Source organism: Garra rufa, chromosome 11 (genome assembly GCF_049309525.1).
Source record: "Garra rufa chromosome 11, GarRuf1.0, whole genome shotgun sequence".
Lineage (NCBI taxonomy): Eukaryota > Metazoa > Chordata > Actinopteri > Cypriniformes > Cyprinidae > Garra > Garra rufa.
The window spans coordinates 30,897,007-30,917,854 of NC_133371.1; the positions used below are offsets into that span (position 1 = coordinate 30,897,007).

Sequence of the window (20,848 nt, forward strand, 5' to 3'; positions counted from 1 at the left end):
CCTCTCCAACATTAACTTTGCTTACAGAGTGAAACCCTCATTTGAAAGGGATCTGTCCACCATTGCAAAATGTCATCACAGTCCATTGACCCTCAATAGAAAGGCTTTTGGGTCTACACTGGGGTCACGGGACCACCTTTAGTACAGCGCAGCGCTTTGCCACCCAGGCTGAACAGTAACAGACTCTGTATGGCAACCTTCAAACTTCTGGATGTGATATCAAAGTTTGGGATAGCTGTTATTGATTTAAAAGGCATTTCCATCAGGAATTGATGCAGATTCAGAGACAGGTATGTTCAAATCAAAAGTACGAGTGTGAAGATTTAATCTTCTAGATTGTGTTAAGTAAGTGATGAATGATGTCTAGTGAAAGGGTAACTAACAGCCTCTCAGATCAGGAGAGTGTGGTGCTGATGAGACTCACTGAGCTGGAGCAGAGATCTGGAATATGATGCTGTCACACCGAGTTGGACGAGCGTGTCATGTGCTTGTGCTGGTGTTGTGTCTGTCTGCGGCTGAGGACTTCAACTGGTCAGCGAACAACCACGACTCCTTCTATTATGGCACTTTTCCAAATGGTATGATTCCAGCATTACCATACAGATTCCTTTCTCAGCCACTATAGCCTTTGGGAAATTAATTGACCTGCATGGATATCAATAATGAAAGCTAAATCCATTAATAATACTTTAATTTATACTTCATGTGTATACAGTTTACACCTTTCTTTCAGAATCTACAAAATTGTAATTATTTTACCAAAATAAAAGGGATCATACAAAATGCATGCTATTGTTTATTTAGTACTGACCTGAAAAATTCCACAGGAGAAAATAATGGCTGAATTTTTAAAAAAATTGCCCTGTTCAAAAGTTTACATCCTCTTGATTCTTATACTGTGTTGTTACCTGAACTGTTAGCTGTGTTTTTTTGTTTAGTGGTAGTTGTTCATGAGTCCCTTGTTTGTCTTGAACAGTTAAACTGCCCGCTGTTCTTCGGAAATATCCTTTAGGTCCCACAAATTCTTTTGGTTTTCCAGCATTTTTGTGTATTTGAACCCTTTCCAACACTGATTGTATGATTTTGAGATCCATCTTTTCACACTGAGGACGACTGAGGGACTCATATGCAACTATTACAGAAGGTTCAAACGCTCACTGATGCTCCAGAAGGAAAAACATGCATTAAGAACCAGGAGTGAAAACTTTTGAACAGAATGGAGATGTGTATATTTTTCTTATTTTGCCTAAATATCATTATTTTTTTCATTTAATACTGCCCTTCAGAGGCTACAGAAGATAGTTACATGTTTATCAGAAGACAAAATAAGTTACATTTACCCTGATATTCAAATTCAAAAAGTTTTCCCCCCTTGGCTCTCAATGCATGGTTTTTCCTTCTGGAGCATCAGTGAGTGTTTGAACCTTCTGTAATAGTTGCATTTGAGTCCCTCAGGTGTCCTCAGTTTGAAAAGATGGATCTCAAAATCATACATTGTTGGAAAAGGTTCAAATACACAAAAATTCTGAAAAACCAAAGAATTTGTGGGACCTGAAGGATTTTTCTGAAGAACAGTAGGCAGTTTAACTGTTCAGGACAAACAAGGGACTCATGAACAACTATCACTAAACAAAAAAACACAGCTGTGGATCATTCCAGTGACAACACAGTATTAAGAAGGGGATGTAAACTTTTGAACAGGGTCGTTTTTATAAATTCAACTATTATTTTCTCTTGTGGACTATATGTAAACATAGTTTATATGAAATGCATTTTGCAAGATCCCTCTTATTTTGGTCAAATAATGAACATTTTCAGATTCTGAAAGGGGGGTGTAAACTTATGACCTCAACTGTACTTCTCTAACGTTTCACGTCATTTGTCAGGATTTTCGTGGGGCGCCGGCAGTTCAGCCTATCAAACAGAAGGAGCCTGGGACAAAGATGGGAAAGGACTGAGCATCTGGGACGTGTTCACTCATAAGAAGGGAAAGACGTTTTTAAATGATACTGGAGACTCTTCATGTGAGGGATACTACAGAATCAAGGTGACCATGTTGGTACTTAACACGCCAATGACTATCAAATGCCCCAGATGAAACACAACATTTTGTTTCATTGTGTTGTATAGGATGATATTTCACTGATGAACGAGCTGAATCTAAATCACTATCGGTTCTCCATCTCCTGGCCCAGGATCATGCCAACTGGAATCAGGTGTAAGTATCTGTACTGCTGGCTCTAGCTGAGATATTTGTTATTAATAAATGTGCATTATGTTTGAGCTCCACTTCTGTGCGTTTGCAGCTGACCATGTGAATGAGAAAGGAGTGAAGTACTATGGTGCTCTTATTGATGAGCTGCTTGAACACAACATCACCCCCATTGTGACCCTTTATCATTGGGACCTACCACAGGTGTGTATTCCTAAATATCTCATATAGGCCTAATAATAATAAGCGTTATTTAATATATGTGACCCTGGACCACAAAACCAGTCTTATGTAGCATAGGTATATTTATAGCAATAGCCAAAAAGACATTGTATGGGTCAAAATTATCGATTTTATACCAAAATTCATCAGGATAGCCTATTAAGTAAAGATCATGTTCCATGAAGAAATTTTGAAAATGTCATATTGTAAATATATTAAAACATTTGATTAGTAATATTGCTAAGAACTTCATTTGGACAACTTTAAAGAAATTTTCTCTATTTTTGATTCTTTTGCACCCTCCGATTTCATTTTCAAACCAAATATTATCCTATCCATACAAACCATAAATGGAAGGCTTATTTACTCAGCTTTCAGATGATGTATCTCAATAAAAATGCCCCATATGACTGGTTTTGTGGTCCAGGGTCACATATTCTGATTTATTTAACCTTTCTAGGACGTTTTCATGAATATATCTTAACTAAAACAAAGCTGTAAGGCAGCAGACTGCTCAGTGGGTTCTAATACTTTTGACTTTGTTTTGTTTGTTCGGATAACGCAACGTTTGCTAATAAAATTAATAAGGTACAATGCGGATATATAATAAAAACAGAAAACGTGTTGTAATAAAAATAGACGTGATGAGGTGTGTCATATTTACCGCTGCTTTACTAAATGTCGCGTGTGAAATCCACGAATCCATCGGGAGTTTTGCGTGAGGGCTCAACAATTCCTCAGGTAAATGTAGCAACGGTTAAATTGGTTATGTCGATTCGCTGCGTTGACCAAAGAGTAGGTTAAGTAATTTCTTTATGAGTTATGTTTCAAATATCTCTGACAATAATAGACTTTTTGCCCACATAAAGTCGGAAGTTTTGCTAACAGTCGTCTGTCCCTCACAGCCTTCTTTTCATTTTCTAAACAAAGAGCCAATTCAATTTTCATTTACGCGACCCTCTCAACAATATCTGTCAAGATTTGACAAGTAAAAAGATGAATACACATTCAGTGAATTTAATTCATCCACTGTATTGACTGCATTAATAATGGATCTGTAACCCTTTTCGGAAGGTTTTATCATTCATCATCGTGTCTGTATATTTGGACAGGTTTTGCAGGAGAAATATGGTGGATGGCAGAACATCAGCATGATTAATTATTTCAACGACTTTGCCAATCTTTGCTTTGAACGCTATGGGGACCGTGTCAAGCACTGGATAACTTTTAATAACCCATGGGTATGCTCACTCTATTCCTCTCTAGTTAATAACAGCAAATGTGTAAATGTTCTTATTGCTCATTGTGTGTCAGTCAGTGGCAGTGGAGGGGTATGAAACTGGAGAACATGCTCCAGGACTGAAGCTTAAAGGCACAGGGGCCTACAGAGCAGCTCACCACATCATTAAGGTGACACATCACTGCCTTGATATAATATTGTACCATGGTTTTTCAGAATGGAGTTATTGCACAATACTGTTTGTGTTGGTTTACTAACAGGCACATGCTAAGGTTTGGCACACTTACGATACTCAGTGGCGACAGAAACAAAGAGGTATGAGCTTAGCAATATCTTTGAGTTCCTTAAAAATTACACCCTCTGAACTCTTTCTGCTGAACCCTCTTCTTTAGGTATGGTGGGCATTTCACTGTCTGGGGACTGGGGAGAGCCTGTAGATATCACTAACAAGAAGGACATTGAGGCTGCAGAGAGATATGTCCAGTTTTACATAGGCTGGTTTGCTACACCCATCTTTCATGGAGATTATCCTCAAGTGATGAAGGATTTCATAGGTACATGTTGTTAAATATGTGAGGTCAAGAATGGCACAATCTAGAATATTAATGACAATTTTGTATCCAAGGGAGGAAAAGCGCACAGCAGGGTTTGGGAACGTCTCGCCTTCCCACCTTTTCTTCTCAGGAGAAGAGTTACATCAAAGGCACCTCTGACTTTCTAGGAGTGGGGCACTTCACCACACGCTACATTACCCAAAAGAGCTTTCCTTCCAACCGTGGCTCCACCTACTTCTCAGATCGGGACATAGCAGAGCTGGTTGACCCACGTTGGCCTGATCCTGGTTCGGAGTGGCTCTACTCGGTTCCTTGGGGCTTCCGCCGTCTGCTCAACTTTATAAAGGTGTGCCATTTCATATCATTTCCCCATGCTGAACCTTGATCTCGTTTGATTCATAATACAGTTGAGGTCAGAAGTTTACATTCCCTTTTTTTAGAATCTGCAAAAGGTTAATTAGTTTACCAAACTATGCGGGATCATACAAAATGCATGTTATTGCATGCCTTCAGATCCCACAGATTCATTGGTTTTTCGAGCATTTTTGTGTATTAGAACTTTTTTCCAACAATGACTGTATGATTTTGAGATCCATCTTTTCACACCGAGGACAACTGGGGGACTCATATGCAACTTTTACAGAAGGTTCAAATGCCCACTGATGCTCCAGAAGGAAAAACGATGCATTAATAGCCAGGGGTGTAAACTTTTGAACAGAATGAGGATGTGTATATTTTTCGTATTTTTGCCTAAATATCATATTTTTTCATTCAGTACTGCCCTTAAGAAGCTACGAAAGATACTTACATGTTCCCCAGAAGACAAAATAAGTTAAATTTGCCCTGATCTTCAAATTCAAAAAGTTTTCACCCGCCAGCTCTTAATGCATAATTTTTCCTTCTGGAGCATTAGTGACCGGAACGTTTTGTAATAGTTGCGTATGAGTCCATCAGTTGTCCTCAGTGTGAAAAGATGGATCTCAAAATCAAACAGTCATCGTTGGACAGGATTCAAATACACAAAAATGCTGGAAAACCAAAACTTTGTGGGACCTGAAGAACATGAACTGTGGATCATTCAGGTATCAACACAGTATTAATAATCAAGTGTATGTAAACTTTTGAACAGGGTCTTTTTTTTAATATAAATTCAGCTATTATTTTCTCTTGTGGACTATATGTAAACATCTTTTATGTGAAATATCTTATTCTGTCAGTACTGAATAAAAAATAACATGCATTTTGTATGATCCCTCTTATTTTGGTTAAATAACATTTTGCAGATTATGCAAGGTGTATGTAATCTTTTGACTTCAACAGTATTTATTAGTAAAGTCCACATGTCAGGAAATGACAACTCTTGACTTATGTTTTTTGACCTTCTAAAGACTCAATATGGAAACCCCACGATCTTCGTCACTGAGAACGGGGTCTCAGAGAAGATGTTGTGCACAGAACTGTGTGATGACTGGAGGATACAGTATTACAAGGGTTACATCAATGAGATGCTCAAAGGTAACAAGTACAAAAAGGGATAGGTCACCCCAAATTGTTAATGTCATGTTGTTTCAAATTAGTATGACTTACTTTCATCTGAGGAACACAAAAGAAGATCTTTTGAAGAATGATTAATCTGTTTTTGTCAAAGGGGGACAAAACAATATTGGACCCCATTACCTTTCTATGGAAACCTGTTCCCACCACTGAAAAAAAGAAAAGAAAGATAATTGTGATTTTTTTTTATCTCACAATTCGTACTTTTTTCTCGCAATTGTGAGCATTATGTCAGAATTGCCAGATAAAAACTTTCAATTCTGACTTTTTCTTTCAGAATTGCATGGAATAAACTTGCAATTGCAAGTTAGAAAGTCAGAATTGTGAGAAATAAGTGCACTGTTCACACAGGCAATGACATTCCATCTTTTGACCGGTAAAGCATTATGCACACATCAGTTTCAAAATACCTGTAAATTTTGTGACATCATTAACCGGAAACAGTTAACCTCTAAATGACTGTGCCTGCCGGTGTTGTGTTTGTAAAGGGGTATACATGGTAAGTGTTTTCGTTTTTTTATAAGTGTTTTGGAATTCACCTTTCGCAAACAGTTTGATTGACAGGTGATCTGACCAATCATAATGCTGAATCCGCCATCCTGTCCAACAAACAAATCAGACATATCAGTAGATCAACTTCTGTGGACTTAAACTTGAAAAATTGTGTATTGGCGTCTTTCCGCGGTTGAAATAAAATACTTTTGTATATGTATTTTTCATTGCACAAGAACATGTGTAATGTGGGAGCGGCGTTGTTTGTCGGACAGTAACTAAGGAGGGCGGGTTTTGCGAAGGGTCAACTGTGAGTTTTAAAGTCAGAATGGTGGGATATAAACTCGCAATTGCGAGAAATAAATGTGCTGTTCACACAGGCAACGACGTCCCATCTTTTTACTGGTAAAGCGCCATTCACACATAGGTTTCAAAATACCGGTAAATTCTGTGACATCATAATAACCACAAACAGTTAGCCGCTAATTCTGAGAAAAAAAGTGTCAGAATTGCAAGTTTGTATTGTGAGACAAAAAGTCGCAAATTCTTTTTTTTATTTTATATTCAGTGGCAGAAATGGGCTTCCATAACTTACTTTTTTTTTTTTAAATATCTTGTGTTCTACAGAAGAAAAATAACTCTGTAAGTCATACAGATTTGAAACAACATGATGGTGGTGAGTAAATGACAGAATGATGTAAGAAATATTAAAAATGATTCTGTTTTATTTGTTGTTATCCTGCAGCTATCAGGGATGGAGTGAATGTGAAGGGCTACACCGCTTGGTCTCTTCTGGACAAGTTTGAGTGGGATGAGGGCTATTCAGAGAGGTTCGGCCTGTACTATGTGGACTTCAGGAACAAAAATAAGCCTCGCTACCCCAAGGCCTCCGTTCAGTTCTACAAACGCATCATTAAGTCTAATGGATTTCCCAATCAGAGAGAGGTACATCCATTTTGTTGAAATTTCCCATTATGAGTTACTAAAACGAAAAGGTCATAATAGTCATAACTGAAGAAAAGTAGCCATAATAGTTCTAGGGATATATAAAAGTAGCAGTTTCTTCTTATGTTTGCTGTTTTAACATAAAATGTCAATTTTATACATTGCGAGGACTATCATAAATACACAAATATATATTTAAAAAAAAACACACACACAAACAAAATACAATACCTGCAAGACTACAAAAATGTGGAGAGAACCAAAACACTCACAGTTAATATAAATAAAAAAGGGGATTTTAAAGGGAACATCGGATGCAAAATTCACTTTTACATGGCGTTTACATATAAATGTGTCTTAACAGTGTGTGAAAACATAACCATATTACAATGACAAAAATCCATTCACTACTTTTTTAATCCCCCAAAAACCTAACAGTCTCAATTATCTAGCCGTTTTGATTGTCTGAGCAGTAAGTCCCCTTTAAGGATAGCGCCGTTTGCGTGCTAATTAACATTTTGAACGAACTGATTCTGCTCCAGATTGTTTGACAGCCGCCTTGCGGTACTATTAGGATTAGAGCATCTGTTTTGGTATTGAAACATGCTATTTAGAGTCAATGAAATATTTGCGGAGAACATTTCCAATTAAATAGCTGTTTAGGATGAATACACCAGCATCCTCATTTGGTTATCTACCAACAAAAAAGTCTTGGAGAACCCAAGATTAGGATGTAATTACCATATAAATAGTATTTTCTAATTATTTTTCTGTCGTCTTATATTGAACAAACTCCAGTTGCCTTGGACAAGTTCCAAATGTTTATTTTCAGATGATACAAAATCATATAAACCATTTTATATATAACTGTTTATATAAACTATGTATTAAAGGTGGTGTAATTAACTGAATGAAACAGTCAAGTTAAATACCACATGCAAAGATTGCAGAGCAGAATCCTGAAAGGAGTGTAAGCCTTTATCTGTAAGAGAACAGAATGAATAAATGAGACAATGACTGTACTCTCTGAATCATCATCATTGGCAGGTTGAGAACTGGAAAAGGAAGGCTACAGAGACTTGCTCCACCAGCAATCAGCTCCTGGCTGCAGGTCAGTGGATCATTGATTCAAACTTAGTTGAATAACTGGGGCAAACAAGGAAAAATTCCATTTGTTGATCACAGACTAAAAGAAATAATCATGTAGCCTTTAATCAAGAACAAATTAGATGGGAACAAATTCCTCTTGAACAGTGCATGAGAACATTCCTTGTGTTCATCTGGATCTCCACTGTTTTATTATGCTAACCTCATTTGTGGTTTGACCAGGTTTCTACTTAGCCATTAGTGTCCATAGGGACTCTGTATGCTTACCATGAGAATGGATTGACAAAGACTTTTGGGGAGGTCTGAAACCGAGACTGAGCCGAAACCTCTAACAGGATTTTTCTTTGTTTGCCCCTCCAGCTAGAAGAAAATCCAAGGAAAATAAAGATCATGTAGAGATGCCAAAGGTTTGGCTAGTGCATGACGAAGTTTAGACACTAGGGTGCATATAGAAGTAACTTGTTCTTTTCTTTTCGGCTTGGCAAATGTCCGACAAAGGCTTAAAAAAAAAAAAAAAAAAACTCAAAATGACTGTGTGTAGTTGGATACAAAGAACATTAAGCAACTCCAATTCTGGCCCTTTCTGTTCTTGGGAAGCTGAAATGTTTTAAGTATTCAGAGACCATATTCTATAAGCTTCAGTGAGTGAATGGTAATAAAATGGCTCTGCAGTACATATATTCCTAATTAAATGTCACTATAAAGAAATAACCAGATCAGCTATTCGAGCACTTTTGATTAAAAGGGTCAATACATTGTAAAACCTTATTTCATTAGGACAAACTATAACAGAGTGCAACAGTGCTTTCCCACTTTTCAATGGCCTTGGTTCTGGAAGAATGTTTCCCATTCATTTTTATTTCTTTTATTAGAGTTATAGGCTATGAAAAAAAAAATCAGCTACAATGCGAATCATAACATTACAAACTTAATTTGAAACAAATAAGTATTTGAACATCGGAACACTGGAAAACAATAGAAATGGCACTGAATAAAAAAATAAAGCTAATTGCAACTTTTTATCTCACAATTCTGACTTGTTTTCAATTGTGAGATATATTGAGAAATAAAGTCAGAATTGCATGATATAAACTCACAATTTTGACTTTTTTTTTTCAGAATTGCATGTTTATATCTCACAGTTCTCACTTTATAACAATTGTGAGTTATCAAGTCAGAATTGTGAGATATAAACTTGCAAATTCTGAGAACATATCAGTCTTTTTTCCCACTCAAAATTGTACTTTATAACTCATTATTGTGAGTTTATGCATCACAATTTTGAGAAAGTCATGTCAGAACTACAAGAAAAAAGTCAGAACTGCGAGAGAAAAAAAAGGTTAAAATTGCAAGAAAAACTCAAAATTGGCAGAAAAAAAGTCAGTATTGTGAGAGAAAAAAAACTCAGAATTGCCAGAAAAAAAGGTCAGAGTTGTGAGGGGGAAAAAAGTCTGAATTGCTAAAAAAAGTCTGAATTGCGAGGATAAAAAGTCAGAATTGCAAAAAAAAAAAAAAAAAATCAGCATTGCGAGGAAAAAAAAAATCAGAACTGTGAGAAAAAAAGTCCGAATTGCAAGGAAAAAAAGTCTGAATTGCGAGGAAAAAAAGAGAATTGCAAGGAGGAAAAAAGTCCGAATTGCTAAAAAAAAAAGTCAGAATTGTGAAAAAAAAAAGGCTAAATTGCAAGAAAAAACTCAGAATTGCAAAAGGGATAAAAAGTCAGAATTTTAAGAAGAAAAAAAAAACAGCATTGCGAGGAAAAAAAAAGTCTGAATTGCGAGGATAAAAAGGCTAAATTGCAAGAAAAAAGTCAGAATTGCAAAAGGGATAAAAAGTCAGAATTGCAAGAAGGAAAAAAAGCAGCATTGCGAGGAAAAAAAAAGTCAGAATTGTGAGGAAAAAGGCTAAATTGTAAGAAAAAAGTCAGAATTGCAAGAAGAAAAAAAAAGCAGCATTGCGAGGAATAAAAAGTCAGAATTGTGAGGAAAAAAGGCTAAATTGTAAGAAAAAAGTCAGAATTGCAAGAAGAAAAAAAGCAGCATTGCGAGGAATAAAAAGTTAGAATTGTGAGGAAAAAAAAGTCTGAATTGCGAGGGAAAAAAGTCTGAATTGCAAGAGCAAAAAAATTGTGAAATGAGAAAAAAAAGTCGAAATTGCGGAAAAAAGTCAGAATTGTGAGAGGGGGAAAAGTCTGAATTGCTAAAAAAGTCTGAATTGCGAGGATAAAAAGGCTAAATTGCAAGAAAAAAAAATCTGAATTGCAAGGGATAAAAAGTCAGAATTGCAAAAAAAAAATCAGCATTGCGAGGAAATAAATTCAGAATTGTGAGAAAAAAGTCAGAATTGCGAGGAAAAAGTCAGAATTGCGAGGAAAAAAGAGAATTGCAAGGAGGAAAAAGTCTGAATTGCTAAAAAAAGTCAGAATTGTGAAAAAAAGGTTACATTGTAAGAAAAAAGTCAGAACTGCAAAAGGGATAAAAAGTCAGAATTGCAAGAAGAAGAAAAAGCAGCATTGCGAGGAAAAAAGTCAGAATTGTGAGGAAAATAGAATTGCGAGAAAAAAAGGCAGAATTGCGAGGGAAAAAAGTCTGAATTGCAAGAGCAAAAAAAATTGTGAACTGAGAAAAAAAGTCGAAATTGCGAGAAAAAAAGTCAGAATTGTGAGAGGGGAAAAAGTCTGAATTGCAAGAGGAAAAAAAGTGTGAACTGTGAGAAAAAAGTCAGAATTACGAAAAAAAAGAAGAAAAAAAAAGAGTCAGATTTGAGAGGAAAAAAGTCATAATTGTGAGGGGAAAAAGTCAGAATTGTGAGAAAAAAAGTGGGATAATTCGAAATTCTGACTTTTTTCTTGCAGTTGTGAGTTTATATCATGCGATTCTCAGAAAAAAAGTCAGAAATGTGTGATGTAAACTGACAATTGCAAGAAAGAAGTCAGAATTGCAAGATAAAGTGTCACAATAACCTTTTTTTATTCAGTGGCAGAAATGAGCTTCCATAAAATGCTGATTATGTATATTGAAACTCACCTACGCACACAATGCTAATGCTAATACTCTAATACTATTTTTAAATCAATCAAACAAAAAAGTTTTCCTTCAAAAAGATGTATAATCCTCAAACAAACAGCCAATGTAAGTTTATACTCTAAAAGGATACTTGATGGCATGCTGCTTTTTGGCTTATAACCCAGTCGACTAATTGTGCTGCTTTATTGTGAGCTTACACAGCGGCCCTCAAAGGGTTAATGCACCCTGCTGCCATCCTAAGATTATTTCTCTCTCTTCATTAGAAGAACAGCGGAATACAGCTGCCAATATTCTAAGACTTATTCATGGTAAGCCGTCACACACATACACACAACAGCTGGAAGAGAACTATATTAACCCTTTGAGTGCTCCGTTATGCAAAAGCAGTGTGAAACTGGGCTATGCTGTTATGTGTGGGCTGATAAACTTGTTTGTGTTTGTACATTTCAGATCCTTTAACCAGCCACATGGAGATGGTGACCGAGGTTGTGGTTCCCACAGTGTGCACCCTGTGCATTTTGATCAGCGCCGTCTTTCTCATGTTCCTACTCCGCAAACGCAATTAACGCGTTCGGCCCTTGTTTCTTGGTTAAAACTATTTGCATTAAGGAGGTGGTTAAGGATACTAGGGCTGTCACTAACAATTATTTTGGTATTATTCAATTACTCGATTAATCGTCAAAATAATCAACCAAAAAAGGATTTTTATTAGGGGTGGGAATATTTTGGTACCTCACGATTTGATTCCTATCGATTCTTGGGGGTCACAATTAGATTAAAATAAATAATAAATTCACAAAAGATCAATAATTAATATAATATTTTTCCAAACACCTGCCCTCGCTGTGAATGGGGCAAGATGTATTTGTTTTTTCTCCTCCATTGCTGTTGCCGTTCTGTTCCAACAACATTGTTGTTGTTGTTGTTATTATTATTATTATTATAACTAGAAAACTAATTTTTCTCCCACCTCTATTTTGCGATTAATCGATTAATCGCTAGAATAACCAAATGGTCTGGCGATTAATCGAGTAATTAGATCATTTTTGTAATAATAAAACTAGACACAAGTCAACATTAGCCGTTTAAACAACTTCTTATTCGATTAATCGAGTAATTGCATAATTGTAATTATTTTTTGTAATAATTAAAATAGACCTAAGCAAACAATAGCCTTTAAAATAACTTATATTCGATTATGATTATTTTGCCAATTAATCGAGTAATTTGATCATTTTTAATAAATTATTTTGTAGTAATAAAAATAGACCTAAGCGAACTTAAATAGCAATTTAAATAACATATTATTCGATTAAACGATTATTTGATTATTCTGCCGATTAATCGAGTAATCATATAATTGTAATTTTTTTGTAATAATTAAAAGACTAATATTAAATGCCGATTAATCAAGTAATCTGATCGTTTTAATAAATTATTTTGTAGTAAAAAAAAGACCCAAGCGAACAATAGACATTACAATTACTTAAAATACAGATATAATATCAATGAGGCAATAATAATTTGTTTAAATAAAGTATCAAAAGCAAGTAATCATGGTTTTATTGAACAAAACTGTTAAAATACATAATGTATTATAAACAATAGAGCTAATGTAAATGACACATTATTACAAATGACTGCAGAGAGCGCCAACGACCTGGCAATTGTTTTTACACTTTACTGAGCAATCTAATCTTGTTTAATATTGACTAAACAATATTGAATTCAAATGTCCACTATAATGCTATAGCCACTGTTATTTCTTGAATATGTAGACATCAAAACGTGTAAACTGACATTGCATTCCTAGATAAACGTTTTAATAAACCCAAAGTCACTGCAGTATTCAAAGAAGTTTGAGATGCTCAACGCATGTAAATGCTAACAGTTTGTGTGGAGCAGCATTTACTGTCAAGTTGTTCTGAGACATATGTAACCTAACGTTACACCTTTTTTTTTTTTTATTGAGTAATCGAATTGAATCGAAGAATCGTGACAGCCCTAGAAACTATGATGAATTTAACTGACATGGGCAATAGTCATCCACTTTTGAAAATTATTTATTTCTATGTGGGCTAAACTAGTTGTCTTAAAGCCTGTTGAAACCTTAAACCTCTGCAATCTGTTGCATATACACTACTGTTCATAGGTTTGGGGTAAGTAAAAGTGACAATAAAAGTTGTAAACTGCTACAAAGGATTTGTATTTCAAATAAATCATGTTCTTTTGAACTTTCTATTCATCAAAAAATCCTGAAAAAAGTATTATGACTTTAAAAAAAAGAACCCACTTTTGAACAGTATTGTGCAAAATAATAAAAAAGAATGAATCAATAAATATGGCATTTGACATGACATTTTCTGTGAGTTCATTTCTATTTTATCGAGTCTTACCGGTGTTAAGTGAAGCTGATGAGACTACAGCTCACCAAGGTCCTGTAGTAAGACATCTCACTTTCTCCATTCACAGACACATCCAGAGGTACATCTGTAATGTGTAATCATATAAGTTGAAATATCATGTTTCCTTTTGTTTCAATTAACTCATGACATGAAACTAAAACAGCTAGTGAAAAAACTTTACCCAAGTCAAAACTGATGTGATCTACTAAAGACTTGTCACTGAGATACAATGCTGTTTTGACTTCCTTTGACCCCTGTCCACTGGACACCTCCATAGCCCAAGAGAACGGCTGTTCTCTGAAAGAAAAACATGAACAAATATCAATATTTATAAATTAAATTATGCTGTTCAGTACATCATACATGAACTAGAAGAATTATACAGAGAGAAAGAAAGAAATGCAGCATCTACTCACTTCTCATAAAAGTAGCTAATAAGCGCAGGCTTAATTTGCAGCTGGAAGACGTGGTCCTCATCATAGTTGGATGTTTTGTAGTATTGCAAACAGGACCTGATACCAAATATTATGGTTAGAAACATGGCTAGAAGCTTGCTATGCACCATCCTCAATGCAATCAATGATCTGCAGTTCTCTCTGATGAAAAAATAAGTGTTCTCTAAATAATAAATCACAATTTCCTGGAAGACAAATGGTGTGATGTAGTATTTCTCTACATTTTGAAATCAATGAATGATTAATACATCACTTCCAGAAAGGACAGGAAACTCACTGAGTGAAAAGGAATAGGCGATCATGAGGAAGACTAAGGAAAGTGCTGCAGGTGCCCAGGATCTCCAGCAGGTGGTGCAGTTTCCTCACTCTTATTACCTGCTCCTGCAGGTCCACCTCTGTGTCCAAGTAGTAACTCTGAAAATTACAGATATATGTATAAACCACCCTAGTACATGCTAGTGTTCACCTAAATCTTAAACATTTTAAAAGTGTTCCTACCAAATAGTTGAGAGTTGTAAGTTCCTTTCCTAAAAAAGAACGAGAATTAACTCAAAGAGCAAATCTAAAAAATAAACATTTTGCTAATTAGCAGATAAAGTGAGCTATAAACCAAAAACGAGCTAGATTTAATTTTGAAATGTAAAAAAAATTTATGTACCAACAAGGTAGTTGATGAAGTCTTTCCTGATTTTGTCCAGGCCGAGCTCTAGCAGCATATTAGCAGGTGTGAGGCCAGTGAGAGGCATGGCATCTATCTGCTGCTGGTAGGACTGCACAATCATTTTACTGAGAGTGCTATTGCTGTCTTTGTGGATCTAAAGAAAAAAAAAAAAAACAGCCCCATTACACCAATATATTAAATATTTATTCACATAATGGTTAAAGAAGTTGTTTACTTCCAGAGCAAAAATTTACGGATCATGTACTCACCCCCTGTCATCCAAGATGTTCATGTCTTTCTTTTTTCAGTTGTAAAAAAAAAAAAAAGTGTTTTAGGAGCCATATAGTGGACTTCTATGGTGCCCCCGAGTTTGAACTTCCAAAATGCAGTTTCAATGCAGCTTCAAAGGGCTCCAAACGATTCCAGCTGAGGAATAAGGGTCTTATCTAGCAAAATGATTTGTCATTTAAAAAAAAAAAGGTATATACACTTTGAAACCTTAAATGCTCGTCTTGTCTAGCTCTGTCATGTGCATGCGTACTCTGTGTAGTCCTGTTCAAGACAGTTAGGGTATGTCGAAAATCCCATCTCATTTTCTCCTCCAACTTTAAAATTGTCCTACATTGTTGTTTTACCTTTTTTGTAAATGGCATTTGACCTTCTTTGCACGTTTACTTTGTAAACACTGGGTCGGAACTTCTGCAACTTTCAAGTTGGAGGAGAAAATTAGATGGGAGTTTTTAAGCTTAAAAAGTATATAAATTTACAATTTTTTAGAAAATGGCCAATCGCTTCACTAGATAAGACCGTTATTCCTTGGCTGGGATCCTTAAGAGCCCTTTGAAGCTGCATTAAAAACCGTATTTTGGAAGTTCAACCTCACAGGCACCATAGAAGTCCATTATATGGAGATAATTCCTGAAAAGTTTTTCTCAAAAAAACAATTTCTTTACGACTGAAGAAAGAAAGACATGAACATCTTGGATGACAACGGGGGGAGGACATTATCTGTAAATTTAACCAAATCTGTGATGTTAACCAAAAAAGTCGTCAGTGCATTAAAACAGATATGGAGCTGCGCGCACCCATGGTTTGATTTTACCAAGTTTCACTGCTTTGACAACAATTTTCAGGCATTCTGTTATGTCTTGATATGAAGTTACACCTATGAGAAAACAAAAATATTACAATTAGTTACAGTAAAGACATTTTGCTGTATTTCATGAAAAATACCAAAGGTAATATTTACTCTTCCTCATCTTCTCCCACAGTTGTTCTGTAAAGTCTAGGTCTCCTCTCTCAATCACCATCGAGCTGAAGGCTGCTGTAGCATCTGTCTTAACTTTCTGTTTCTGTTATGAAAGATTAAATAGATAGTTCACACATAAATGAAATGCTTGCCATTGTTTACCCATCCATTCATTCATTGATTCTAAATCTGTATGATCTTTCTTCTTTATTGGAACACAAAATGAGAACAATATACTGACTTCTATATAATGAAAGTGAATGATGAATTGTGCTGTTAATATTTTACTATTAAAGGGTTAGTTTACCCAAAAATGAAAATTCTGTCATTACTTACTTACCCTTATATTGTTCCAAACTCATAAGACCTTCGTTCATCTTCTGAACACAAAGTAAGATATTTTTGATGAAATCCGAGAGCTCTCTGACCCTCCATAGACAGCAAGGGTCCTACCACGTTTAAGGTCCAGAAAGGTACCAAGAACATTGACAAAAATGGTCAATAATTGTTAAATTAAGTTGTTATTTCTGATTTTTTTTTTTTTTTTTTTTTGCACACAAAAAGTATTCTCATAGCTTCATGAAATTATGGTTGTACCACTGATGTCACATAGACTACTTTGTCGATATTCTTGGTACCTTTCTGGACCTTGAACATGGAAGGACCCTTGCTGTCTATGGAGGGTCTAAGAGCTCTCGGATTTCATCACAAATATCTTTATTTGTGTTCTGAAGATGAACAAAGGTCTTACAGGTTTGGAACAAAATGACAGTGAGTAAATAATGACAGAATTTTCATTTTTGGGTTAACTATCCCTTTGAATTACCCCAGAAGCTTTGGCAGCGTGTCCTGCTACTCCTTGTGAAACATTCTCAAGCTCTAAAAAAGAGAAACAACTTTATGAACCAGCAAATTAAATTGCACACACTGCACTTAAAAGCAAAAAATTCAAAGAACTGACAATCAGCAGCATTTGTATCTATTTAGGGTTTCTTGCTATGTATACAGTACATAGAGTACACAGATTAATTAGATTAATCAGTACAGTTGCTATACCTTCTACGAGTGATCTAGTCAGGTCCACTGCAGACTGAGTCTCCATTGGTTCCAACCATTCAGTTTCCCCTGTTCTCAAACCCTCTGCCAGAGCCTAGTCAAATGTTTGACATGAAAATTCTATTATATATATGAATTATAATATGATTTAATATGGTGTTAAACATTTCTCTACCTAGAATAATTCAATTTGTTGTTTATTACAAGAATTATTTTTTTATTACAGGAAAACCATTGTTATTGTTATTGTAAAACTGAAACTATTGAAAATACATTTGAAGTCAAAAGTTTACATACACCTTGCAGAATCTGCAAAATGTTATTTATTTTACCAAAATAAGAGGAATCGATCATACAAAATGAATGTAATACTGACCTGAATCAGATATTTCACATAAAAGACGTTTACGAGAAAATAATAGTTCTTTTTTTATTTTAAAAAAAGACCCCGTTCAAGTTTAAACACACGTTATTCTTAATACAACACAGTATTAAGGATCAAGTGTATGTAAACTTTTGAACAGGGTCATTTTTATAAATTCAACTATTATTTTCTCTTGTGGACTATATGTAAATGTCTTCTATGTGGATTCTTAATCAGGTCAGTAAAAACACATATTTTGTATAATCCCTCTTAGTTTGGTAAAATAATTAACAGGATCAACAGATTCTGCAAGGTGTATGTAAACTTTTGACTTTTATTTTTTTTTCATCAGTTGCAAAAAATTCAAAACAACATAAAACAAATATTACATGATAAACTTAAAATGCTTAAATGAAAAGAGGGTTAAAATAAGTTTAATTGAAAAGTTTACGTTAAAATACTAAAACGATAACAACTAAAATTAAATTAAAGTAGAAATGTAAAAATATGACAAAAGCATGTAACAAAATTACTAAAATTAAACTTTACTTAAACTAAAAACGAAAATCTAGTTCATATTAATAAAACAATAACATATATAAATAACAGTATAATTACACTGCATAGGAAATGCAATTTATTTTCAACACTTACCAGAAGGAACTCCATCTCTCTGTGGGTCTGATACAATGGACTCCTTATGTCTCCAACTGCGACTTTGATATTCTGTAAAAAGCTAAATAAAATTAAAAAAAGCTAAACGAAAACTTGGTAACCTCAATAGACACTCAAAACGGATTAGCCAGGACTAAAGCATCAAAGTAAACTGGATGCTGCACTACTGCTGACCAGAGATGCTTTAGAAGACAAGGGAGGACACTCCAAGACTTTCTCCACATTGTTCCATGTGAGACTTGCTATTACACTGCTCTGGGACTCGAACATCATGCTTTCCTCTTTTAAGGAACAAAACAGGTTGTACTGTGCATAGCCTTTGGTCGCCACCTGAAAAATAAAATCATAATATTCTTAACACATACCTAACAGTCAGAAACCTGTTAAATGACAAAAAGGCAAAATGACAATTACTGTTGATGCATGGTGTCTTTTCTCATGCTCTCGTTTGAGCTCATCCAATGTGGCGAAAGAGGTTTCATCTGCAGTTGGACCTGCAGAACATTGGAATTCAAAAAGGTTTTGTTTCTATTTACAAAGAGTAATCTCTATATGGGTACTTATCTGTGTGCTACTACCTTTGCAGCTAACTGTATACAGTTTGACGCCACAGGTTTTGTTCCCACTGTAGACAGTTTCTACTCCAAGCCAGGCAGTGGCACATGGGTCAGATTTGTCACAACGGACCCAGAGAGGGGGCAGAGTCCTAGGGGCTTCCACTTGAGGCATGTTGGGGTTATGAGCCATGGTGTACCACGACAACAGCTGCCTAGTTGATGAGAGTGAGTAAAAATAATTATTTATTACTGTGCTCAGCCTTCAAAAGTAAAAAATAAGAAAATATTAAGACTATATTGCAACAAGCAAATTCTTTCACCTTGCTTTCATGACAGAGAGCGGCTGAGGTCCTGGATCTTGCACCATTTTAAAGAGTGTCTCTTCAACAACACTGGAGTCAGCTGTAGTTTCTGCAGCTTCTGGTTCACACTTTGGTTGCTTTTTATTAAGTAAGTTCACATATTATGTCATGTTTAGTGTAAATAATAATAGCACATGATATGTACAGTTGAGGTCAAAAGTTTACATACACCTTGCAGAATTTGCAAAATGTTAATTATTTTACCAAAATAAGAAGGATCATACAAAATGCATGTTGTTTAATTAAGACTGACCTGAATAAGATATTTCACATAAAAGATGTTCATATAGTCCACAAGAGAAAATTAAAAGTTACACTTAATTCTGTTTTAATTTAATTTTTTGTTTGTTTAGTGATAGTTGTTCATGAGTCCTTTGTTTGTCCTGAACAATTAAACTGCCTGCTGTTCTTCAGAAAAATCCTTCAGGGTCCCACAAATTCTTTTGTGTATTTGAACCCTATCCAACAATGACTGTATGATTTTGAGATCCATATTTTCACACTAAGGACAACTGAGAGACTCATATGCAACTATTACAAAAGGTTCGAATGGTCACTGATGCTTTAGAAGGAAAAATTATGTATTAAGAGCCGGGGGTGTAAACTTCTGAACAGAATGAAGATGTGTACTTTATTTCTTATTTTGCCTAAATATTATACCTTTTTTCATTTAGTACTGCCCTTCAGAAGTTACAGATGATACTTACATGTTTCCCAGAGGACAAAATAAGTTAAATTTATCCTTATATTCAAATTTTGCAGATTCTGCAATGTGTATGTAAACTTTTAACCTCAACTGTATATGGAGGGCATCATAAACTTACTGCTTTCTCACAGACAAAGATAGGCTGATTTCCAGTGATTATGTCGTGCAAAAGTTCTTCCTTCTCCACCAATAGTACAGAAATATCATCCTGAAATAAATAAACAAACAAATGATTTCCAATACGCATGACTGAACGTATTTTCTTTTCATCTGCATCTATATTAGTTTTACCATATACGTGCAGTTCTCTTTATTTTCATCTTGGCACAACCTAAAACAAGCAAGGAAAGAAATCTAAGTCAAACATAAGAATTACACATATATAAGCTATACTGTAACGTTAGTTGCATAGCAAAACATTACAAATCTGCAAGTTATTCAAGTTCAGTTAATCGTAATAGAAAAGAAAGGTACAATAACTCACTTCAGAAATTTAACAAACGCGTTGGCGTCCGAAACTATTTTGGAACCCATTCCACTTGTTTCAAAACTACACATATATAAAATTAACAAATTATATCCGTGTGAATGAAAAAACTAACAGGATTCAAAACCATTTGATTACAGCGCGCCTAATGTACGTCACGAGGGTTACGACGCAGGCGTCCTTTTGTCACGCCTATTCTTGTTAAAATGTATTTTTTTTATTTATGTATTTTTTAAATAATATTATTTTAAACTAAGATGAAATTAATGAAATAGCAAAAATCTAAACATTTCTAAATATTTGAATGAGTTCTGAAAATAGATATATACTGAATATATATAGATACTGAAAGTAGATCCATATGACCCATCCGCCAGCTTCCACTAACGGGTTAACGTTGCTTAAATAGTGCCGAAACAAACTGCCACGTTTATTACTTCATCTCGTGTATCTTATTGTAATTCATTGTAGAAAAATAATAAATTATTCAAAATATTTGTATAATTAAATCCAGATCAT

General features: G+C 34.9%; 2 protein-coding genes across 4 annotated transcripts; one reads left to right on the forward strand and one right to left on the reverse strand.

Annotated features, from left to right (window-relative positions):
- The first annotated feature begins 154 nt into the window (after positions 1-154).
- lctlb (lactase-like b) lies at positions 155-13,709 on the forward strand. 3 transcript variants are annotated; one of them, XM_073851020.1, is made up of 15 exons: positions 155-290; positions 394-578; positions 1,887-2,047; positions 2,131-2,218; positions 2,307-2,416; positions 3,547-3,675; positions 3,749-3,844; positions 3,935-3,989; positions 4,067-4,228; positions 4,300-4,574; positions 5,617-5,743; positions 7,020-7,219; positions 8,267-8,330; positions 11,616-11,660; positions 11,803-13,709. In XM_073851020.1, exons 2-15 carry the CDS (start codon positions 449-451, stop codon positions 11,916-11,918), a joined length of 1,758 nt encoding a protein of 585 aa, XP_073707121.1. In that variant the 5' UTR covers positions 155-290; positions 394-448; the 3' UTR covers positions 11,919-13,709. The 3 variants fall into 3 exon arrangements, with proteins under 3 accessions (XP_073707121.1, XP_073707123.1, XP_073707122.1); XM_073851021.1 differs by having other exon boundaries at positions 163-290; positions 386-578; XM_073851022.1 differs by lacking the exon at positions 11,616-11,660.
- Positions 8,028-20,468, reverse strand: LOC141346104 (protein zwilch homolog). The gene is made up of 19 exons (XM_073851016.1): positions 20,327-20,468; positions 20,134-20,173; positions 19,961-20,050; positions 19,095-19,213; positions 18,796-18,986; positions 18,632-18,711; positions 18,392-18,547; positions 18,197-18,268; positions 17,179-17,272; positions 16,949-17,001; positions 16,123-16,225; positions 15,959-16,038; positions 14,871-15,027; positions 14,711-14,739; positions 14,490-14,626; positions 14,174-14,269; positions 13,939-14,054; positions 13,749-13,842; positions 8,028-8,201 (listed from the first exon to the last, which is right to left on the reverse strand). Exons 1-18 carry the CDS (start codon positions 20,398-20,400, stop codon positions 13,754-13,756), a joined length of 1,776 nt encoding a protein of 591 aa, XP_073707117.1. The 5' UTR covers positions 20,401-20,468; the 3' UTR covers positions 8,028-8,201; positions 13,749-13,753.
- Between the last annotated feature and the right edge of the window lie 380 nt (positions 20,469-20,848).